The sequence below is a fragment of the Phascolarctos cinereus genome, unplaced genomic scaffold (assembly GCF_003287225.1).
Source record: "Phascolarctos cinereus isolate Bilbo 61053 unplaced genomic scaffold, phaCin_HiC Scaffold_2;HRSCAF=192, whole genome shotgun sequence".
Lineage (NCBI taxonomy): Eukaryota > Metazoa > Chordata > Mammalia > Diprotodontia > Phascolarctidae > Phascolarctos > Phascolarctos cinereus.
This window is the reverse complement of record NW_027555625.1, coordinates 42,902,737-42,928,089: the sequence shown is the minus strand read 5'-3', so window position 1 is coordinate 42,928,089 and position 25,353 is coordinate 42,902,737. Positions and strand designations below refer to the sequence as shown.

Sequence of the window (25,353 nt, the reverse complement as noted above, 5' to 3'; positions counted from 1 at the left end):
GGCCCTACGAGGAAGAGAGGCAGTGGTGGGACGCTGGATAGAAGAGCAGTATTTCTTGATTCAAGGCACTTTATGCCCTAGCTGACAGCTCAACCCTTAGTACCAGCTCTGCATACATCCATCTTCTGACTTTCCTTTTCTACAGTTTCAACACACTACAAGATGCTTATCTTGGAGACCTTCTGTGGAGAAGGGACCTTACACCCAGCCAATTTTAGAATGGGGCTCCCCTCTTGTTCTCCCAACCCCCACCTTGCAAGGTGCCACTTATCACAATAACCATTGGTTGGTGAATTAAAGATGCTCAGAATTTGTGAGATATCATGCAGGGAATACAGTCTTCTAGCAGAATACTTTAGGAGGGTGGCATTCTAAGGGCTCCCACATTTTTCTCATTTGTAGTGGGGTGTTGTATGAGGTTTCTTCCTGCTACAAATCTAGGAGGTAAAATACCCCAACCTCCCTGCCCCTTGAAAACGTGAAAGACAAACACTGAGGATCTCACTTGCTTAAGAATGGAAAGTATAAGAAACACTTTGATATCAGGAATTCATTTAAAAGAATATTAACTTTAAAAGGATGTCCTGTTAGCACTACAGATTAAGTACGATCTATTATAGTTGTTATACCTACACAATACAAACATGCCCAGAATAATGACTCTCAGGCATTTCTTGTAGAAACTTATTATTAGAGAAAGTCCATTATATTTAGCAATCTGCATTTTCTAAGGAAGAAATGTAGACACAGACATAACCAACAATTTTGGTGCCTATGCAAGCAGTAGCAAGAAAAGTCATCATTAAATCAAATTTGCAAATTTGCAAATCATTAGGTGAAAATTGTATAAGAAGTAATTAAAAGAAATTCAGTTGTGAGGGGAAATTAGTTACTATAGTGGCTTACAGGTAAATGTTATTAACGTTATAGAGCTTCCTATTTTAACTAATTCTTTTTGCTAAATGGGTACTATACTCTGTTCTAATTATAATTATTGTCATCATTATTATTATTACTGCTGGTCCCCTGGTATAAAAAGTCCTGATTTTTTAACCCAGTTATGGTTCTGCACAGAAAATAGATATATTTCCAAAAAGAGTCAAGATGAGGGGTTTCTGGTAAGTTTTTTTATGATCATGTGATCAATTGATCATTACCTATTGACACACATTGCTGTTAATGGGGGTCACACTGACTTGTATTTATGTCCTTCCTTTTTCCCCCCCAGAACAGTTAGAATGTCCACGAAGCAGAAGTACGTCATGATTCCAGAGGGTATGGCTCTTTCTCAAGGTCACAAGGTAGCAAACAGTAGAGCCTGGATCTGAAACCAGGTGCTATGATTTTCTGCTTCTGCCTTCTGAAGGACTAAGGCTGTACGGCAGAAAAGGTTGGAGAAGGGACTGCGACGAACGAGGAGAAACCATGAAGGCTTTGGACTCTCGAAGGAGGTCAGAGATTGAATTTAAGGAGGAGGAATTTGGGAGAATTTGAGGAAAAATCATCACATGAGTTGAGGGAGGAGAAAAAGAGAAGGGGTCAGTCTGAAGTAGAAAAAGAAGAGAAATAGGATGCCAGGCTTAGAGTTGGAAGGGAAGACATCAAACCTATCCCTTCCATTTCACAGATGAAGCAACTGAGTCTCGGAAAGGTTAATGACTTACCCAGAGTCATAACTCTTAGCAAGTGTCTAAGGCATGATTTCATCATTGGAAGGCATGCAGGGTAAGGGGACTATTTATCAATGCATACTGGCACCTATCAATTCTTAGTCTCAGAGAGTTGTCTGGGGGCACTGAGAGGATAAAGGTGTAAAGAATGGTCAGGGAAGTAATGAAGAAAGCTGAGATCAGCCTCCCTACCCCAAGAACATGAAGGACAAAGACTGAGGATCTCATTGCTTAAAAACAGAAAGCAGGGAGAAGTTACAATGACTTTCATGGAGTATGTAATGTTTGTATTTCTGCCACACCCAAATGTATCTAGAGGCAGCTAGGTGGCACAGTGGATAGAGTGCTGGGCTTGGACGCAGGAAGATCTGAGTTAAAATTATTAGCTGTGTGACCTTGCGTAAGTCACCTCACCTCTGTTTGCCTCAGTTTCCCCATCCACCTCCCTGAGTTGTTGCGATCAAATGAGATAACTGTTTGTAAAGCACTTAGTGTGCCTGGCATATAGCAGGTGCTTGATAAAATATCCTTTCTTTCTATGTTTAAGTACAGACTGGTCTCCCTACTGGAACATAGGATGAAGGAGATTATGAATGCCTCTCCCTTTTCTAGGTTTTTGGGGGATAATGAAGTGTTCCTGAAAACAACAACAACAAACCAAACCAAAAACCAAACCAACTGAAGGGGGGTCTTCCATATAAAAATAAAGGAGAAGATGGAGACAGAAAATCACCTGTGTCAGGTCAGGAGAGGGGAGGAACATTCCACCGAAGAAGGGAAGAAGGAGAAAGATGCCCAGAGCTAAAAAACAAACCAGAAGTTCTCTTGCAATGGTTGGAGGGAAATGGAGGGAGTAGTTCATCCTCCAAGGAATGATAAAGTTCACTCACAGGCTCAGTTAGATGAGGCAAAGGAAGAAAAGGCACTGTTGGTGGAGTTGTGAACTGATCCAACCATTTTGGAGAGGAATTTGGAACTATACCCAAAGGGCTATAAAACTGTGCATGCCCTTTGACCTAGCAATACAAATACTAGGTCTGTCTCTTGAATAGATCAAAGAAAAAGGAAAAGGACCCACATGTACAAAAATATTCATAATAACTCTTTTTGTGGTGACAAAGAATTGGAAATTGAGGGGATGCCCATCAATTGGGGAATGGCTGAACAAGTTGTGGTATATGATTGTGATGGAATGCTATTGCTCTACCATAAATGATGAGCAGGCAGACTTCAGAAAAACCATGAAAGACTTGTATAGACTGATGCTGAGGGAAGTGAGCAGAACCAGGAGAACACTGTACACAGTAACAGCAATGTTGTGTGATGATCAACTATGATTGACTTAACTCTTCTCAGCAGTACAGTGATCCAGGACAATCCCAAAGGACTGATGATGAAAAATGCTGTCTACCTACAGAGAAAGAACCTATGGAGTCTGACCGCAGATTAAAGCAATATTATTTTATATTTTCTTTAGTTTTTATGGTGTTTTTCTTTTTTGGTCTGTGTTTTCTGTTGCAACATGACTAATATGGACATATAAATGATTGCACATGTATAATATCAGATTTTTTACCATCTCAAGGAGTAGGGAATGGAGGAAAGGAGGGAGAGAATTTGGAACTCAAAATTTTAAAATACAAATGTTAAAAATTGTTTCTACGTGGAATTTGGAAAAAATAAAATATTATATAAAAAAGGAATATATTTGGCTGATATCCTTCAAATCTAATCAAAAGGGCTTTAAACTGTAAAAGGAAAGGTGGAGGGAGGGGAAAGGAAAAAACAATCACCACATTATCTGCCAGACTAAGTATGTCATAGGTATGTTATCATAAGAGGTCACCAAAACACTCCCAAACACACAAATCCAAGAAAGGAGCCAGTACTAACACCCATGACCACAAATGCACAAAATATAGACAAGATGAACGTGAGACAGAGGGACATAGTGATTAGAGTCCGAATCAGGAAGTCCTAGGTTAGAATCTCCTATCTGACTGGCCAAGTCCCTCCACTCCTCAGGGCCCCGGGGCAACTTTCCAAGACCAGAAGTCACAGATTACATGTCAACTGATGGACAGAGGGAGTTTTCTCTATACCTCCTCCTCCTCAGCTTAGCAGGAGACCTACCATCTTCCCCAGAATGCCGTGGGGTCCTGAGGGGAAGGCTGGTCAGGCCAGACCAGGCCAGGCCAGGAATCTGGTATAGACTACTTTGGGATTCTCAGGGTTTGCGCATATAGCAGCTTGATGGTACAGTAGAAAGAGTGTTGGATCGGGAGTCAGGAATCTGAACTCAGGACCTGAGTTCAAATCCTGTCTCAGACACTTATTGTGTGACTATTCATTTCCTCAACTGTGAAATGGGGATAATAAGAGCACCTACCTTCCAGAATTGTTGTGAGGATCAAATGAGATAATATTCATAAAGCACTTTTGCAAACAGCTTTAAAGCTCTCTGCCAGCTCTATTAGCTGTTATTCCACTCTGCTGCAACTGGGCAGGGACGAGGGTTACTACTAACTGACAGGCCTATCAAGAGCCATCATGGTGCTTGGCACATAGCATGCACTTAATAAAGGTTTTTTTCATTCATTCATTCATGACCCAGACTGGTTTTGGGGGCGGGGCTCCCCTTCACCAACTTTACATTCATACCACAGAGCTGGCTTTAGGGTTCACGTTTCTTCTGTCCTTTCTCCTTGCATGCTCTTGTATGCTGCAGGTCCTTCTGCCCTTGTACCCATTCTTGCTAGGGATCCTTAGAAGCCTAGGCAAGCTGGGAGGCAGCAGTAGGTGTCAGTGCAGAGATAGAGGCCCCCAGCGGGAAGGCAGTGTACTCTATGCTCCCCCGCCCCCATCCCTTGTCCTGGCTTCATTATCTCCGAATCACAGACCTTTTCTTGCGCTCCCGAATGGCCTGCAGAACTTCCATGTCAAACATCCTCTTTTCTTCGTCCATTAGGGCATCATATTCCTCCTCATCCATCTTTTGCAGATGAGCCTTCTCTCTTGCAATTGCTCCCTGGTGTTCCTGCTCTGTTGAAGGAGAGAGGAAACCAGTGAACCCCAGGGAAAGGCTGGCCGATGGCTTGGGGGCACTGAGTCTTTTCTGCAGTGTCCACAGCCAGCTGGCGGCTGGGGGAAGGGTTCATTATACTGACAGGTAGTTGGCATAGCTGTTAAAACCTCTGATCTTTGACCAAGTTGCCTGAATTCTAGGCCTCCCTCCCCTTTCTCCTTCTCTCCCTTGCCTGCCTGCCCTTTAGAAATGGTCAAACTAAAGAACTAGATCTGTTGGCTGAATATTGGAAATTTCTCTCCCATATCCCAAGGAATCTTTAGTCATTCAGGCTCAGGTCTGACGAATGGGTAACATTCAACAAGTTCATAAACTTAAGAGTTAAGAGCTATAAAGTCTTAGAAAGCCAAGATATGAACAACCCAGGCCCCCTGATTCCAAACTTAGGGCTCTTTCTACTACACCAAGTTGTGCCTCATATGTTTTCTGAAAAAAACCCCATGTTTTTCCACCTCTGCATTTTTGCCAATGCTGTTGTCTCTGCCAACAAAAATCCTACCTTTTCAAGGTTCAGTTCAAATGCCATCTCTTCCATGGGGCTTTCTTGGGTTCCCCAACTCTCATCCAGAGGAAAATGTCGTAACACTTTGTACTTTTCATAGAATCATAGGAATTAGATCTAAAATTAGTTTTTTAGTCAAACTCTCTCATTTTAGAGATGAGGAAATCGAGGCCCAAAAAAATTAAGTGACAATCTGGTAGAAATTGGATTTAGATCAATATATCATACCATATACTACAGTAAGTTCCAAATAGATATACAACCTAGATATAAAAGGTCACATCATAAACAAATAAGAGGAGCAAAGGAATAGAGGGATTCACAGGAGATAAAATGGACAGTTTTGATTACATAAAATTGAAAAGTCAATGCAGTTAGAATTAGAAGACAAACAGTTAACTGGGAAAAACCTTTGTGGTAAATTTCTCTGATAAAGGTCTGATGTCTAATACACAGAGTTGATTTAAACGTATCTAGATAGCAAGATGACATAGTGGATAGGGCATAGGATTTGGAGTTGAAAGAGTTGGAATTAGAATCCTTCCTCAGGTACCTACTAGCTGTGTGACCTCAGGCAAGTCACTTAACCCCTGTTTGCCTCAGTTTCCTCTTCTGTAAGATGAGGATAATAATAGCACCTCCTTCCTAAGGTTGTTGGGAGGATCAAATGAGGTAACATTTGTAAAGCGCTGTGTAAGTGTTACCTATTATTATTATCTATGAATAAGAGCCATTCTCCAGTAGATAAATGGGCAAAGAATATGAATAGGAAGTTCTAAAAAAAAGAAATGCAAACTATGACAACCATATGGAAAAATGTTTCAAATCATTACTAAGGAAATTCAGACTAAAGCACCTCTGAGGTTCTGACTCACACATCTGACTGGCAAAGGTGACGGGCTATGGGAGGCCAGACACACTAAGGCACCATTGGTGGAGGTGGAGGTAGTTCAACTGTTCTGGAAAGTAATTTAGAATGATATCCAAAAAATCACCACTGTGTGAATACCCTTTGACCTAGCGATACTACTATTAAGGTTTTATCCCAAAGATATTAAAGAAAGAAGGAAAGGAACCATGTATTAAAAAAAAATAGCAGCCTTCTTTGTATTAGTAAAGGAAGAGGTAGGTGGTCATCAGGTAGGGAATGGGTGAACAAACTGTAGCATATGAATAGTAGCCCTCTTTGCCTCCTAATTTTTCTATCACTGTCATGGGAATCACTCAGTCATCTAGCTTTGCAACCCATGGTGGGTCATCCTTGACTCCTCACTTTCTCTCTCACCCTTATGTTCAACCGCTCGCTAAGTCCTGTTGATTCCCTTGAATATACTCCCTTCTCTTCTCTGGTTCAGGTCCTCATCACCTCACATCTGGATTATTACAATACCTGCCTCCAGTCTGTCCTCATGCCGGTCTGTCTTCTACTCAGGTGTCAAATTGATCTTCCTAAAGTGCATGTCTGACCATCTCCCCTCTTGTTCAATAAACCCCAGTGGTATCATCTCCAGGAGCAAATGCCATATGCTCTGTTTGTCATTCAGAGCCCTTTACAATCTGTCCTCCTCCTACTTTTCGGTCTTCATATACCTTACTCCACCCCTCCTGTTCTCCCCTACCCCACATGCTCTGTGATTCAGGGATGTGTGCTGTTCTTTGTGCTTCATGCCTAGAATGCGCTCCTTTCTCCTCTGTGCCTCCTGACTTTCTGGGATCCCAGCTTGTACAGAAAGCTGTCCTGATCCCTCTCAAGTAACCTCCACTTTATCCTGTCTACAGCTTGTCTGTACATATTTGTTCGTATGTTGTCTCTTTCCCACCTCTGTCCCCCATTAGACTGTGAGCTCCTTGAAAGAAGGCACTGTTTTTTGTCTTTCTTTGCATTCCTAGCATTTAGTGTGATGCCTGGTACATGGTACATGTTCAATCAACATTTTTTGACTGATTGAATGACTAATGTGATACTACAGAACTTTAAGAAATGATGAAAAGGATGGAGTGAGAGAAATCTGGGAGGACTTGTATGAACTGATGCAGAGTGAATGAAATGCATACATTTTATACAAAGATTATGAAGGAAAACTGTGAACAACTTTAGCTCTATGATCAATGCAGTGCCTAATCATGACTGCATAAGATGGATGATGCAGCACATTTCCCACCTCTTAGCAGAGAGGTGGTGGACCAGGTATGCCCAAAGGGATACACATTTTTATACATGGTCAAGGTGTGGATTGGCTTTTTCAAGACTACTCTCCTCTTCCTCCTTCTCTTCCTGGGAAGTTTTTTGGGAAATGAGGAAAAAGCTAGGGGAGGCACTGGAGGGTTAGTGGTAGTAACATTAAAAAAAGCAGAAAAGAAAGTAAAGAACATCAACGAATCTTAACAAAAATAAAAGGAAGAGATCAGAAGGATGTGCAGAAGGGGGACATAGACAAGCAAGGGCAATGTTGGAACTACCATGTTAAATTTGAAATATACAAACCCCACCCCAAACATACACACACATACACTGCCAACATGTTGTACCTAGGGGAGATTTACAACTTTATATGAAGTCCTCTTTTGCTAATTTGCTATTTGATGTCTGCATAATATTACAAAGACAAAATTTAAAATAAAAATAAAAGAAGTTGAGTTACTTTGTCCAGGGTTATGTAGGTAGTAAATGGTAGAGTCTGGATTCAAACCCAAGTCCCTTTGACTCAGAGTCCCACAAGCTCACAGTTGGGGCCATCTAGTTCAACCAACACTTGACAAAGAAACCCCATTAAAATCCACTCAATGAATGGACTTCCAGTGAGGTACAACCCACCATCTCCGATGGTGGCCTGTTCTGAGAACTTGTAATTGACATTTTTTGCTTTTACATTACCTTCATTTCCCAATACATCCCTCCCCTAACCCCCACCCAGAGAGCTAACTCTTTTGATAAAGAATGGAAAAGGAAAAAAAAAGTCCAGTAAAAGTGACCAAGCCATCAACTGAGGCCAATAGTGTACCTACTATTCCACAAACTCAGTCCCCCACCTTGGCAGAGAGGAGAGGGGAGTACATCCTCATTTCTCTTTTTCCACGCCAAGCCCGGGCTTCATAATTATAGTGTTTAGTTTCAATTTTTAAAATCTGCTATTTCCATATCCATTACTGTTATCGTACGTGCGGTTTCCCTGGTTCTGTTTAATTCACTTTGCCTAATTTCATCGAAGGTTTTCCATGTTTCTTATAGCATAGTAATATTCCATCCCATTCACGTACCACAGTTTATCTGTCCATTTTAGTAGGGATTCCTTTTGAGTTTAGACTGGACTAGATAATCTTTCAGGTCCCTTCCAACTCTCAAATTCTGTGATCCTGTGATTTCTGTCCTGAGTAAGCTCGATGATAATAGCATTATCTATGATATTTAGCATTAATAGCACCTACTATGTGCTAAGTACTTTACAGATATCTCATTTGAGCCCCACAATAATCCTAGGAGGTAGGTGCAATTTTACAGTTGAGCAAACCAAGGCAAAGAGAGATTAAGTGCCCAGAACCAGCTCTGGCATGAGCCTGAGACTTAGTTTGTGCCCTAGCTAACCTTACCTGGGAGTCATTCTATCTTTTCCTCTTGAGGATGTAGCTCTAATTATTCTCTCAATGGGGCATAATTCCTTTGTGTGGAGGTTAGGAGAACTGAAGAGGGGGTGCAGAGAGAGAGAGAGAGAGAGAGAGAGAGAGAGAGAGACCAACCCACCATCTTGCTCAGGCTTTTGTAACCTAGACAATTTCTTCTGTCTTGAAAATTCCATGATTTTTTTTTCGTCCTGAGGTCTTACCTATCTTTTCCACCTTGGCTTTCTCCCGAGCCTTCATGATGCTGTAATCCTGGGCCACGTTGACAAAATATATGTGCTCCCGGTTGTTGATGGCTCGGAGCAGACACTGAAGAGCACAAGCTGCGTTCCTGGCAAAGACTGTTTCTATTCCGTCAAATACCACTCCTCGGTAGCAGTCACTGAGCTGAAATAAGGGACCAAGAGAGAGGCACGTTTACCATTCAGCAATTTGACAGGCATTTTAGGAACCTACTATGTGCCAGTTACTGTGCTAGATTCTAGGAACAGAGGAACACAAATGAAAATGATTTCTGTCTTCAGTGCCTCTCAAGGTCCCTCTACTGAGGAGAGACAATGGGTGCACTGATAATTACACACAAGATACGTACACGCAAAGTCATAGGTTGTAGGGTGAAACTAGTACTAACAACCAGGGGAATCAGGAAAGATTGTGAGCTGGTGCAGTGGATAGATGGATGGTCCCGGCGCAGAGTGGGTGCTTAATAAATGCTCATTCCCTTTCCTTATTTAGGAAGTGGCACTTCAGCTGAGCCTAGAAGAGAGTTAGGGATTCCAAGAGGCCTTTATCACCAACTTTTTTTTTGGCAGCTGGGGTTAAGTGACTTGCCCAGGGTCACACAGCTAGTAAGTGTCAAGTGTGTGGTCTGAGGTGGGATTTGGACTCAGGTTCTCCTGACTTCAGCGCTGGTGCTCTATCTACTGTGCCACCTAGCTGCCCCTCCTTTATCACCAACTTTGAGTGGCCTGCAACACCTTAGGAGATGGTACATGGCAGGATTTGGAGTAAATAGTCTTGCCATAGGAGTTTGTTTAGTCAGAATTCTAAGGGGTTCTGGGGATGTACATACATCTTTATCCATTCACAGACTTTTGAGTTTTTTCCCCCTCTTTGCTCTAATAAAACGTCTGTCAGATTGTGAGTTGTGTGCTTGCAAATGGTGGATCTCAGAATCTGGGGGTACTGTGCATTTGTTGTCCCAAATTGCTTGGATGGGAGCCACGAGACAAGAATTAGATAATATCCCAGAGCGCCTACCCCTCCAGCCCTTTGTGTCATGAGCTAATTCTGCACACAAAGCTCTTTTGTGCTCCATCCAAGAGACAAAAAGCTTGCCTTGCCAGCAGGAAGACTGGGGTACAGATCCTGCCTTTGGCACATACTAACTGTGAGACCTTGGCCATTCTCTCAGGGTATGTTTCTAAGACGATGCATTTCTTTAATTTTTTAAAAAAATTCTGAATCTGAATTCCCATATACAAAGTGGAACAGAAAAGAGCATTGTACATGAAACAATGAATCTGTTACATATATTGATTACTTTCCCTTTCAAGTATATAACAACACATTTAACTTGCAACTTTCAAGCTGTCCCATTTGTGTGTTTCTTTGAGACATTTGTTCTCTTCTGTTCATTTAAAAATGCTTCAATAACCCTCTTTTCTTTTTTTGGGAGGGGTTGGTGATACAGAGGGATGCAACCTTATTACTATGCCCATGAGGTAATTTTATTTGTTTGACTAAGCTTATTTATTATAAGAATTTTTTCTTTTTCTTTTTTTTTCCCAATAGGATGGAGGTGTGGTAGGAAGGAGAGAAAATAAATTTCTGTTCATCAAAAATTAAAAAGAGTCTGGCAACCTTTGATGAATTTTTTTTGGCACATAGAAACTCATGCTATTACTAAGATGTGGAAGGGTCTCAACCTGCTCTGGTGGAGAGAACAATGATACCATTGAAATCACAGACTTTTAGACTGACTGAGTGACTGAAGTCTCTAGTGTCTAACTAAAGTCCTACAAAGAAAACTGGTGTTGCTGCCTGAGATACTTCTGCAGCCAATAACGTTAGTTGTGGAGAAAGAGTCTTTAGTCTAAGTTACTGGCACATGTTGGCCAATGTTTATCTCCTTTTTTTTTTTAATTGTAAATACAGGAAATACTGGGATCTTGCTGACCTGCCTTCTAGCCGTCAGGAGAGACGGATTAGCTGCATCTGGTGAAGGACATCTTTCTGTTCTGAGAACAGGCAGGGTGATCTTGTCACATTTAAATGTGCTCCATTTTGATAACACCTTGGAGCTGGAAAGCCATTTCCTCATAAACAGCAAATAGGTCCAGATGGCCTGATGGTCAAATTCACTTACAGGTAAAGTCCTTGTTGGAGGTTTTTGGCTTTCAGAGACTGATAGAAGCTTGCAGCCTGGGAGGTTGCAGATGTGTGTTGGAAGGCTAGATGATAGTGTCTCAACATGGGGGATGGCTGTGCATGGGAAAAATGTTGCCAATACTCTGTTGGCCATCACATTTTTTTGTTTTGTAATTAGTATAACAATAGGTAGCCTTCAGTCCAAGTGCGTAATGACTGGAGAGGTATGTTTATCAGTTTAGTTCAGCTAATGGTGGGGAATTAAAGGTAAGCTCATCTCAGAAACAAATTTGGGAACCACAGATCCAGTTTGTGTCGGGCAGGGAGTCAGGGGTCATTGTGTTGCAGAAACAGCCCTAATGCAGCTCTCGTGGATGTGGCCTTTAGGCTGGGCTGCATTTGGAAAAGCACTTAGCGCTTGCTGCTGATCCCAAGCTGCTGGATGTCACAACAGCCCATTTCTTGAACTCCAGCCTTCTCTAGGTGATGCTCTATGGCTGCAAATAATGGAAGACCAGGATATTGGAAGGATCTAAATGACCAGTGACCTGAAGGCAATGGAAAGAAGCGTGATGGGGATAAGAAGGTTGTAGCATGTTTACCAGTGATGAATTCTATGGGAGAAGTCAAGCCAACAAGCACTTATTAAGTTCCTACTATGTGCCAGACATTGTGCTAAGCTCTGGGGAAAGAAATCAAGCAGAAAGGAAGTCAGACCCTGCCCTCAAGGAGCTTACATGCTCATAGGGGAAGACAGCACACAAAAGGGAATTGGAAGAGGTGAGAGGGAGAGGAAAGATAAAAGGTATATGGTAATGGGGCATTGCAAGGAAAGTCCAGGAAAGCCAGGAGTGCTTTCTGGAGAAGAGTGAAGATACAGCTGGTCTAAGTGTCAGTCTTAAAATAGAGATTAAAAAATGGATGTCATTAAAGATATTTGGAGTCATCTCTGACCAGAAATGGAGGGGGTGTTGTTCATGTAAGTGAGCATGATGGACCCTAACTGGAAGGCCCTAGAGAGGTGCCGATTGATTTGGAGGATGAAAGATCCAGAGGAAGGCCTTCCAGCACCCTGGATAGCTCTCCTTGCCTCCCGGCTCTCCTCTCTTTAGTTCACTCTCCATTCAGCTGCCAAAGTGATTTTCCTAAAGCTTAGGTTCCACCATGTCACCCTCCTCCACGAACACTGATGGCTCCCTATTGACTTGACTGTCAGACATGCCCTTCATGACCTGGCCCTGTCTGACCTTTGCAGCCTTAATGCTTTCTCCTCCTTCCTGTACTCTATAGCCCAGACAAACTGACCACCTTGTGACCCTTGCGATGCTTCATTTCCCACATCCATGCCTTTGTACTTGTTGTCCTCCTTGTACTTCCTCCTTACCTTTTCCCTTAAAAAACAGACTGCTTGTGATACACTTTTCCTGATCCCTAAATAAGAAGACAGCTTGAGCCCATGTATCCAGTGAGCTTCCCTAAAAATAGGGGGAGAAAATATATACAGGAGTGGTGACCAGGATTGGGTATTTTGTACTGGGAAGTCTCTGGGATGGGGAGTGGAACAGTAGGTCATTCTATTTATTATCCTTTCCAAAATCAATGGTATCACAAAAGGAGGTGGAAACGGGTAAGGATAGAAAGAGGGAGGCTGCCGTGAGCACAGCAGCAAGTCAGAAAATGGCGGGTCTGATGATGGGCATTCACGGTCTAGGTTGAGGATGAAAGAAAGACACCTTGTTGGGGGAGATCCTTTAAAATGGCGCCCACTTTGGCACAATCAACCAACAATACCTACAATGGCATCTTGCATTTCTTGCACCTTTCTGTCAATTGGGTGTCAATTGTAGAAGTAGCCTGCAATAGAATATTATTTGCACAAGGCTGCCTGTTTCCTGCTCATACTTTCATTATGGATGCCCTCAAGGTATGCAGAGATTCTTTTTATAAATATTTTATAGAGAGAGCAGAGTAGGAGTATGGATCAGTAATTACTGCTTATGTTTTCATTTGTTTTTCCTCTCTCATAATTGGGTACACAATGTTTTGCCAGTGTTTGGTATCCTTGCTTCTTTCTGAACCTTGAGATTCAGTCCTTAAAAGTTGCCATTAGCATGGGCCTCCTCTGTGGATACAGGATTGAGCTCTGTCTTTGCTTCCCTGACGGTCATTTCTATTTCCATATGCAGCATATTGTGGGCTATGATATGGTGGTGACTCCATTATCATTGATGGAGCACAGAGGTTATTATAGAAATCTTGGAAGATCTTTCACACTTTTTTTCTGTTTGCATACTCCTCCAATTTCATCTTTCAACATTATTGGGATGGGTTGACTGAATTGGGCATCCCTATGTGAGGGGAATCCTAAGTACTACAAATAAAAGAATAGACATTGGGCTATTACACATTTCCTAAGTTAGGAAGGCTATTTCAGTTTCCAAAAAAAATCAGTGTATCAGTTTTTATCAGCTTCCACCAAAAAAAGCCTAGAAGCTGACTTCACCAGCAAGCATTTAATGTATTTTCCAAGTGGCAGCCAAGGACAACAATAGATGAGAATAAAAAAGGTTCATTGCTTAATAAAATGATGAGGAACTATTGAGGAAATAAATTTATAAAAGGCTTTGTGAGACCCCTGGAAAGCTCCATGTTTTAGGTATTTTGTGGGTCAGCAACCATTCAGAAACATAGCTCATGAGCCCCTAAAGGATGTGCTTACTTCTACTAAGTCAACCAAAAAGGATGCTTTAAACTAAATACAAAAGCCATTTAATCAAAAAGCATGGCATCATGCAGAGGAAGAAATGGAGGCACAGAGAGGTTAAGTGATTTGCCTGGGGTCACACAACTAGTGTCTGAGACCATATTTGAACTCTGATCCCCCTGACTCCAAGTCTAGGGAACATGGAAAAATTGTGACTTTGCCCTGCTCAAGAGTGGAGCTTCTTCTGAGAGCTGCATATACCTGTATCCTCTCTTCTATGATTTGCACCAGTAGGTCCTCAGGAAGCACACAACTGAAGAGTCCCATATCTCCTTCACTGGAGCTATTCATGAACCGAAGCTGAATAGGCGTATAGGTCAGAGGGCTGGATGGAATCTGTGAAAGGGGAACACTGGGAGGTCAGTCCCTTTGGAGATACTGGCCCAGCTAGAGAGCCCTGAATGTTTTCTCCTCTGGGATCGCTGAGAGTGAAGTCAGTGATAACACTGAAGGAATTAAGATTTCTAATGGATGCCAATTAAAACAGTGAGTCTCTGTGCTTAGAATTAGTAGCTCAAGGCAACAAATATTCCTGACCCACGGCCCTTTTGTTTTTTCTACACAGGGAGCACATAGCTACAGAATGCTGCTGGAGACCTACAGAAGTATCCTTTATATAATTAATTTAGATAAAAAAGAGGATATCAGTTCCAATTGGTAAGATACTCTAGTCGTGGACAACTTAAAACTGAAGACTAGAATGTGGAAATTCCTTGGTGTTGATCCTTAAATAAAATGTGTAATTTCTCTTCAAAACAAATAATTGACTATTTCTAGATAGGACACCAACATATTATTTTTGGAACTTTGAACAAAAGCATATGATATTTAAAATGACACCTCGTAAGCATTTTTATTTACAGTAGCTGTTTGCTTGCCTATAAAGTCCTTAAAGACAGGGACCGTATCTTCTCTACATTTTCTTTCTCCTTCAATGCTGACCACAGAGCTCCAAACATATTAGACATTTAATAAAATGTTCATCGAGTGAATGAAAATATCAATGAAAGCCTTAAGTTTCATCTTTAAGGAAGATGTGGTTTTATAATTTATAAGCTCTTAAGGGAATAGATTGTCTAGAATGATTCTGCCTGGGCTAAGCATGAGGACGGCATCTTTTCTTTGGGATGCACTCACTCGGTTTTTCTGAGCTGAGCTCGGTGGTCCATTGTCTTTGTCTATCTTTGTATCTTCAGGGCTTAACACACTACCTGGCACACAGGAAGTGCCCAATATTGTTGACTATTAACTGACTGTCCAAATTCCAATCTCAGGCTGGCTACTAGACCATCAGGACTGGTGAAAACCCGGTGTTACTGGTGACATGGGGGATTTAGGGTTCTCTATGCATAACATTATGGAGTTACTGAAATTCCCTTCCAGTTCTGCCCTCTCATTCACTGGGGACTTGCTCTACGGATAACAAAGGCACACAAACAGGTCAATAGGGCAGTTGCTTTCACCTCAAAGTCAGAAAAATCCAGCAGTGCACAGTGCATGGCAATACACCCCAAATGCACAGAAGTCAAACCATTCTTTACAAAGATATAAGCTCTCAAGTCACTCGAGGAAGGGAAGAGTGTGGCAGCAGTGAGGGGCCATGATGGCAGAAAGGAGGCTTTGGGGGAACCAAGCTCTATGGTCATCTGCTAGCGTGCATAGGGTAGAACAGATTTAAATTCTTGTGATATGGAGAAGGCTACAGATATTGACCTGATTGCCAGGACTACTGAGGTGGGGGGGGGGACTGAGAATGCTGAGCTTTCTTTGGAAGGAAGAGACCTAATTTTTACCTGTGATCCCGATGTTTCCGACTGGTGCAGCTGATGATGTTGCTTTTGGGACCCAGAACCATGGCTGTCTGACTTGTTCTTAATGGTCATAACTACACTTCCCCGATAGCCTTTGAAGACGGTTATTCGGGTTTCAGGGGAGGGCAGAGTTCCTTCTGAGATATGCTTGGCCAAATTCTCAGTGCTTACTCTTGACAGTCCTACAGATGTCTGTGCTAAGGAGCTCTCTGTAATCATAGCTACAAGGAAATGGAAAATGCAATAGAAGAGACACATTCATGAAGTCATGGAATGACAGCGGAGGATCCTTGCAGGAAAACTAGGGTCGTTAAAAAAAAAATCAAGGAACATAAGACCTGTCTGCACTCATGACTATGGAAAATAGTTAGAAGAATGTAAATGAATGACCCAAGATGAGACCATGTGGTGAAATCTAGGCCAGAATCCAAGTATTCAACCTCCCTGCTCTGCTTACAAAACCATAGTACTTCAAGAACTTTCTACAGCTTGTCCCTAAAGTCTTTGCACAGTTTTAAGTTTTAATAATGTCTAAAGTATAAATGCAACAAATTTTTATTAAATCACTTGAAAGTTTAATTATTCAAATTCATTTTATACTCATTTATTTTTGTGAATTTTGAATAATAAATTTTTAATTAAAATAAGAGGGAGCACCCTGACATTTTGCATTGTGCATGGGATGGTTTCTGGAGGACCCTTTCTCAGAGCTGTGGACCAGTGTGAAACAGCAGGTGTGGTGTTCTTACGTGGCTACCATGATCACCTGATCTGCCTCCATTAGACTTGTTCTTGTGGGGTCTGTCCAATCAAAACCACATTCTTTGGATGCTCTTACTGTTAGGATTACAAATGCAATCCTTTCAGTAACTGAGTAGCAGTGGAGGAAAGTTCTTTTTTTTTAAAAAACCAATTTTCAAAATTTACTGGAGCAATAAATAGCAGAAGATGGTGGTTATATTGAACTTTAATGAGAAATATGTCAGTATTTTAAAGTTAAAGAACTTTTGTTCTAAAGTTAAAGAACCTTTCAAATGTTGTCTTTTGTAAGCTTGTAGCATTTATGCTCTTGAAATTATTAAGGCTTCAAGCCACACCAGGATTTTTGGGACACACTGCATGATACAGCTGGAAATGAGTGTCCCCTTCTCCCTCTCCCTTCTCTCCAGTCTATTGCACAATGATTTCCAAAGCTTTCAGCATGTTACTTCCTTTACTGGGTCATGGATACTGCAGAAAGCTTTTGGGTGTAAAACTCATCTGGAGGTGATTCCAGGGTGAGATAATCCAAAGAACTTGGTCATGTTTTTGGAATGAACTTTATTTGTTATCTGCAGGTTTTATGAAGAAGGCTCATGTGTAATAAGAGTCCCAGCAGACTTCAGGTCCTATGTTCATAGTGGCGGAGTAGAGTGGAACATTCTGTTGTAATGCTAACTCTTTGATGGCATCTTTGGGTCCTCTCTCATTCTATGGCTTTGAAATTACCCAGATATCTTGTCTGTTTTTTCCAAAAGAAATATTGGGAGGATTTTATCTTTCTGGGAGCCCCTTCCTGGCATGCCAACAAAAACTATCCCCTGAATCCTGGGCATTTTCACAGGCAGCTAGGGTGACAGTAACATGGCATCTCTTTCTTCAGCAAGGGCTGTATGGGGGACCTTGAGGCAGGGAGCCCTGCCCATCCCTCATCAGAACTTACCAGCATCCTTCACTGACTCTTCTCCATCCCGGAAGCTCTGCTCAGTGGTTGCCCTCATGCAAAGCTCCCGGGCTCGGAGTCCAGGAATGCTGCTTGAATCCGACAGAGCATCCAATACAATGGAATCGAGAGTCAGGTAGGCAGCACCATAGTATTTGGCGAGGTTATTGCACGCATTGGTCTTCCCTGTGGAAGGGTCAGAGGCTTTAGAGTTGGAATGGCTGGCCTGGAAGACCATGAGTTCCTCATTTTATAAATGAAAAAACTGAGGCCAAGAGTGAGGATGTGATTTGCTCAAGGTCACGAGGCAGTAAACAGCAGAACTTGGATTGGGATGAGCTCGTCTGGTACCAGATGTAGAGCTCTTTCCATGCTGCCAAGATGAAGGACCTCCATGTCTACTGCAGCCTCATTCTACAATTCCAAGGAGAAGGACCCTTCTAGAAGACAGGACTTTAGAAATGTCTTTTCTTTCTCCGGAAGTGATTTTTCTTCCCCTCCCCCACTCTAACCTACATTTGTTTTTGTGATATTCATGCAAGGAGGCAGAATGATGGTGTCCAAAAGATACTCGCCCGGCAGGCTGGAGACTTGAGTTCTGGTCCTGGTTCTGACCAGCAGTGTTACCTTGCTCAACTTGCTTAACTTCTGTGATCGGTTTCTTTATCTGTTAAATATTGTAAAGCGCTTAGCACAGTGCCCAACACCTAGAAGGTGCCCTATAAATGTAAGCTATTATTATTATTATTATTATTTAATGGGCACGACTCTAATCCCTACCCTACCTACTGTAGAGGTTGTTGTAAGGACTAAATGAGAGGTCTCTGAAAGGGCATGGTTAAGTATAGAGTCCGCAAACATGGGCATGATGATAATTTAGGGGTTTTATGGTTTTATAGATATTTTGCCGATATCTTTTGAGAAGAAAATGACTACATAGACATGAAGTGGAGCTGGGTTTCTGCCACAATAGGATTTTACCTTTGGGTGAGAGTACAGTTCTGTAACTGGCTTCCTTAGAGAGCTGCTAAAAAAAAATCTATGGTTTTACTAACATTTCCTTAGATCTTTGTATTTTCATCAGCTTTTTAAAAAATAATATTTTATTTTTCCCAACTGCATGTAAAAACAATTTTTAATATTCATTTAAAAAAATTTCAAATTCCAAATTCTCTCCCATTCTCCCTCACCTCCCACTCCCTGAGATGGTAAGCAATTTGATAGAGGTTATACTTGCGCAATCATGCAAGACATATTTCCATATCAGTCGTGCTATGAAAGACATCGGTTTTAATAGTAATGCACATAGCATCGTAAGGTCACAGAGTACTTGATCAGCATCATCTCAACAGAACCCTTACAACCACCATCTAAGGCCAAGTATAATTTTCCCCATTTTATAGATATGGAAACAGTCTCAGAAAAGTGAAGTGATTTATCCAAGGTTCGCACAGCTAGGTAAGGGAACAGGGTCAGAACTGAGAAGAGCTTGGGTCTTCTGACTGCAAATCCAGTGGTCTTTCTAAGCAATCTAATCTGCCTTTGGCATCAAAGGAAGTTCAGGAATGCCTCACCTGTGCATAACTCTAATGTGTATTTTCAGTGTCTAAGTCAAACTGTCTTGTGACGGCAGTTTGGTTTCTTCCAGGCTCTGAGCCTTTGTTAAATATCCTGGCTGGTCCAGAGCCCATCAGCGCCACCGTGGAGAACAGATAAATGTTCGCTATTGTGACTAAGGTGCCTCCCACTGGGGGCTCAGGCCCCTGACTCCCTTGAAGCTGTGCCACGGCATTCACTCTCTTTTCTTCATGGCTGAAGTACCCAGTGTGGCAGCCAAGGAAGATCACTTACTTGCATGGCACCACCATGATGTCACAGTTCTCTTTGAGGATGAAGGACAAATGACACCAACAACTTACTTGCCCAATTAGCACTGGTTTCTTTAAGCAGACAAGAAATGGAGTCATTGCTCGTCTTTTTTTTTTTTTTTAAGGCAATTGGGGGTAAGTGACCTGCCCAGGGTCACACAGCTAGTAAGTGTCAAGTGTTTGGTCTGAGGCCAGATTTAAACTCAGGTCCTCCTGACTCCAGGGCCTGTGCTCTACCCACTGCGCCACTTAGCCGCCCCTTTTTGGTCCTTTCTTATAGGATCATCTTTGTACCTGACAATGGCGATCCATGTACTATGATGGCGATGCCTCTTCGGTGCTTGGCTGCGTGGCTTTCAGGAGAAGTAGGAATACCCAGGTGCCGAGCTATGCACCTGCTCACTGGGTCATTATCGATTTCTCCAACTTCATCCATGGAGCGTGTCTCACTGGCACTTTGTGGTTTTTCAGGCACTTAAAAAACACACACATACATATGCACACTTATTATAAAGAAATTACACAGAGGGATGTGAACAATAGGGGGATATACTATGTTTTAATCTCTAGAATTATTTTAGTCAAGAGTTACCTATATAGTTAAGTCTTCGAAAGGATTTCTATTATAATAAATATGAGATGGGCAAGTTGCTTATCATCTCAGGTTCCAGCTAACTTCCCAAGACTACACCTTCATCTGTACCAGTAGAGGGAATCTCCATACCAAGGGTTCCCCACCCAGATAGCCTAGAGGTGACCCTGGCCTAGGGGTAAGGGGTTCGTGATTGGGGGAGAGACAGGGCTCTGCAGAGGTGACCAGAAAAATATGGAAGTGATGACTACGCATGGCACCTTTGAAGAAACCAGAGTTACTGCTTATAGATATAATCAAATTAGTTTCCAGTTTCTAACTTTTTTTGAGGGCTTAACATTTTGCAAAGTGCTGGCCTGCTTAAGGCCATCTTTCATTCTATGGAGCTGCAATGGATGGATTAGTCTTTATATTTTCACAAGCTGTCTAGGACCTTGCTTTCTGGGCCTTTGCTTAGGACCGGCCTCCTCTTCCCTTGCCCTGGTCCGTGCTTCTCTCCTGGCCCATTCTGGGACAACGCATGTGGTAGCATTCTGGACAGTGTGAGGGGAAGGGGTGAAACAGAACCTCGACGCAGCTCCCTCCCAATTCCTGCTGCCTCTCTGGTTCCCATGCTGCCCTCATTACCAGCTTCTGTCTCTACTCACATTTTCTCTCCTTCCGTCCTTCGCCTCTCAAAGACCCCATCCCTGCTGGGCATGCCAACCCGCATGTCTCACTGGCCCCATGAACTCAGTTCCCAGTTTGAAAATCCCAAACTGAATTCATGCTCTACCCAACCTTTTTCCTTTTCTATCTTGAGGGCAACACCACCCTCCTCCTGACACAGGGGTCAGTTTCTTCTCTCTCCTCTCCCACATGCAATGAGTTTCCACAATCTCTTTCCTTCATCCCCCCTCCTTCTGGCCACACGCCATGGCCTTACATTCACTCCTCCTCACCTCTTGTCTAGACTGGTAAGACACCTACCTGATCTCCCTATTTCCAGTCTCTCCCTTTTCCGCTCCATCCTTTCCATAGCTGCCAAAATAACATTTCTAAATCACATGCCTGAATCACTGTCTCAGTAAAAACATCTTCAATTGCTCCCTATTCCCCATAAGAAGGATGAAACATGAACTCCCTCAGCTGGCATTTTTGGGCCTCCACCATCAGGCTTCTTCCTGACTTTCTGGCCTTTTCTCCTTTCAAGGTTCAGCTCTTCCATGAAGAATCCTTCACCACCCACTCCTCCCTCCCTTTCTCTCTCCCTCCCTGCTGCAATTTTTCCCACAGCACATATTTTTGATCCCGACTTTGCCCCATTCTCCCTTGTGGGATCCTTATGTGTGTGCTCTTGTGGTCCCATCCTATCCCCATCATCTCCTTGTGGGCAGGAAGTCCGGCATGTTAGATCTTTGTACCCACCAACAGCTCTGCACAGGGCTTTGCAGGTGCTTAGAAATTTTTTTTGTTTGAATAAATTGAATGAAATCAAATCTTACTTTGATCTTTTGTGTATCCAAATATATGTTACTACTTATGGAATGTGCTTTTGTCTTTCCCTATACAATGCAACTCAATACAATAAGGAAGTTTAAATGAAAACACACCGGAGGGCCTAAATTTTAAGAGAGGGTAAAAGCAGGAAGACACAGGATTCAATTAGTCCAGGAGGCTGAAGAGGACAGAAGTGATGGACTTAAAATTCAGAATGGGATATGGCCAATGTGGGAATTTGTTTCTCCAGGCAGCGTGAGTTTGCTGTGAAGACTTTGTCTTTTGTTTATTGTTCAGCTGGTGAGAGCTGAATTTATTGCTGGTTTATTGTTCCAGAGGTGAGAGAGAAAATAAATCCTTGTAATAAATAAATACATACACTTTAAAACTAAACCAAAATTCAATTCAAGATAACAATTGAGTTTGAGTGAAAACACAACCAAGGACTTTCATTTTAAGAGGGACAAGGTAGGAAGGGATTGGAAAGCATGATTTTGATTATTCTGTTTCTCTGAGGATCACAGATTTAGAGCTTAGGGACTTCAGACACTGGCTAATCCAATCCTCTCATTTTTTTTTTTTTACAGATGAGGAAACTAAGGCCCAGGGAAGTGACATGATTTGTCTAAAGTCACACAGGTAGTAAGGAGTAGGGGTGGGATTTGAACCCAGGTCTCTGATTCAAAAAACTGTGACGTGGTGGAAGGGAAAATAGAAATGCTGACCTGAGGTGATGGCAGTGGAGAAGGAAGCAGGGGGGTCACTCCCAGGATCTCAAAGAAGAGCAGAAAGGGGCTAGTGGGGACGAGGGCCAGAATGTGCGACTCTCTTAGAGCTTCCCACTGGCAGGGCTTAAAGCGTGGATTTCCATGTCCTCATCCCAGACTTGCTGGAGCTCTTGCTCAATCCTCCTTCAGAAGGGACATGTGGCCTCCCAAGTTGGGATTCTCACCACGTTCCCCAGGGAAACAATATTTATATATGATGGTTGGTCCTATCATATGATTAGCACTCTTCTTCACATATAGAAATAGACTTTCATGGGATAGTACAGGCTCTCAAAAAGAAAAATATTAAATGAATATCTGAAATTATGCATTGGAGACTCATTTGGTTTGTTGAGACTCTATTAAAGTACAAATCTCCTGGGAGGAGGTGGTGACCCATTTAATGTTATGGACAAGGCAGTGAGAGAGAGGAAAGGAGGATGCTACATGCCTAAGTCTGGAAAAGGAGACACCACCAGAAACTAGCTTGCCCTGGTCTATGGTCAGACCTTGGCCTGCTTGTGGCTGGACTGAGCTGGTGCCCAGGGGCTGGGACACAGACGCCCAACATGCCATGCCTATGGCACTCCCCAGTGCACCTAAGCCAGACTAAAATGTAATTGGGAAATACTGAACAAAAATAAAGAAAAATACACTAAAACATAGGTAATGTTACATTTTAAAACTAAGTCAACACATGGCCCACAGGGTTCCTTAAATATAGTTTAATGGCCCCCATTTCTATTTGAGGTGGACCCCACTGGGCCAGGGCACTTACGATGGGAGAAAAATCTGTCTAAGTTGTCCTCTTCCTCTTCTTCTTCATGGAAATTTCGAGGCTCAGGGGGTGGTATATGCCACTCTTCAAAGTTGGATGTAACAGATATGCCTCTGGTAAGAGAGCTCCGCTTCATATTTGACCCGACCCCATGCTCTGGGCTGTCGGATTCGTCATCCTCAACTGTGAGGAAAACGAAAAGAGCTCAGAGAAGGTGGGGGCAAGGAGACAATGAGACAGAAACCAAGAGAGGGAGGAGAGAAATGGGGGAGGGGGAGAGAGAGACAAACAGACAGACAGACAGACAGACAGAGACAGAGAGAGAAAGAGGAACAGAGAGACAGAGAGAGAGACAGAAAGGCAGAGAGAGACATGGAAAGCAAGAGAGAGAAAGACAGAGACAGAGAGAGAGGAGAGAAATGGGGGAGAGGGAGAGAGACAGACAGAAAGAGGGACAGAGAGACAGAGATGGAGACAGAAAGGCAGAGAGAGACAGAAAGGCAGAGAGAGAGAGACAGAGAGAGACAGGGAAAGCAAGAGAGAGAAAGACAGAGACAGAGAGAGAGGAGAGAAATGGGGGAGGGGAAAAGAGATAGAGAGAGAGACAGAGAGAGAGAGACAGAGAGAGACAAAAGAGAGAAATAGAGAGAAGAGAAAGAGACATACACAGAGACAGACAAAGAGAGAGACAGAGACAGAGAGAAATCGATGGCGTTATTGACAGCACTGTTCACTAGAATACAGAAAGCAAAGGAAAGCATAGAGTCGAAGGCATTCTAAATGCTTCTTTGTGTCCCCGGCGCACATTAAGTTGCTGGCCCATTTTTGGGCAGCTTTCCCACCAGCCCTCTCAACTCTTTACTCTCCACAGCTGCTGTATTAGGTTTTGAAGATACTGTGTATGCCACAAGATCCTAAATCTAGAGCTGGTTGGGGTCTCAGGGCTGATCTAGTCCAACACCCTCATTTTTAGAGATAAAGAGACTGAGGTCCAAGATGGTGAAGTGATTTGCAAAAGCAGTCAATGTCAGAGGTGAGATTTGAACCCAGACCCTGATTCTAGAGCCAGGAATGCTTTAATTATGGTACCTTCCAGCCTGTAGAATAAGAGCCAGCAGACAGGTGGTGCAGTGTATAAAGTTTTGGGCTTGTAGTCAGGAAGCTCTGAGTTCAAATTCTGTCTCAGACACTTATTAGCTGTGTGACCTTGGTCCCTCCCTGTTATCTTTCTGTAAAACTGGGATAATAATAGCCCCTACCCTCACAGGATTGTTGTCAGGATCAAATGATACAGTGTGTTTAAAGTACTTTGTAAACTCTTAATCACTCTATAAAATGTTAGCTATTATTATTATTATTATTATTAAGACAATGGTAAGCAAAGAACACAACTCAGGGGTGGTTAGAGAGACCACTTTCTTCTATTCTCCACCACTGTAGCTTAAACCAATGGCACTGATAAGTTTAGCAGATCAATTTGCTCTCATGTGGGAAGACAAAGAATGATGGGACTTGATAGCATGAGATGCAGGACAGGTAAGCTTCAGCAGGTGAACAGGATGGGGAGGAGACCGGAGCTCAATGAAGCATGGGCATTGGGAGAGGGCTTGCTGTGGTGGGGCCTGGGGAGGATGTGGGCTCTGGGGCCATGAAGAGCAGCCCTAGGACTGTGAAAACAACCCAAGCTATGTGATGCCATGTGGCTGGGCTTTAGAGGACAAGGTAGGGCCCAGCAGCCCAAGAGGCATGGCAGGAACTTCCCATTTCCCTTCCTCATCTCAAGCTTGTTCTCTCCTCTGGGTTCTTGCCCACCAGGCAGGAGACTATGAGGGCTGGGAGGAAAAACTTTGGGCAGGTTGGAGAGTTGGGTTAAAACTAGCAGTGCTTAAGTTTTGGTGGGGAAAAGGAATGGGGTCTGCCTTGTGAAAAACCAGGTTGGATCTGACCCTGGTATTCCCTCCCCACCATTGCTCTTCTGTCCCTTTCATTGGTGTGGATGGAAGTGTATATGGGGGATATAGAATAGCAATTCATATACAACCTGCTAGAGCTCAACATCAGGTTAAAGGTCCCAGAAAGAAAGACAGGTTGTCCCAAAAGTCTCAGTGCCATTTCAAGTTTTCCTTTCCCATAACAGAAAACCAAGTTTCTGCCAGGCATAATTGATTAAGGGCTTGGCACTGACTGTATTGGCACTGAACTTGGCACTGAACATATTATGTTCACAGGATCAGCCCAGGAAGCTGGAAATTGGATAGATGTGTGCAGAGGAAATCCTGGAAAGGGGAGATGAGAAGGGAAGGTCCTTCCTTAAGGAAATGACTGGTGACTTTACTGCCGGGGCTGG

The 25,353-nt window shown here is 42.8% G+C and overlaps 1 protein-coding gene across 1 annotated transcript in view; it reads right to left on the bottom strand.

Moving 5' to 3' along the window:
• The window catches only part of HYDIN (HYDIN axonemal central pair apparatus protein), a 464,226-nt gene that overhangs the window by 122,514 nt on the left and 316,359 nt on the right, over positions 1–25,353 (bottom strand). The window contains 7 exon segments of the mRNA XM_078149348.1: positions 4,571–4,712; positions 9,079–9,262; positions 14,211–14,345; positions 15,803–16,041; positions 17,523–17,708; positions 19,685–19,864; positions 23,007–23,189. Coding sequence (XP_078005474.1) covers positions 4,571–4,712; positions 9,079–9,262; positions 14,211–14,345; positions 15,803–16,041; positions 17,523–17,708; positions 19,685–19,864; positions 23,007–23,189 — 1,249 coding nt within the window.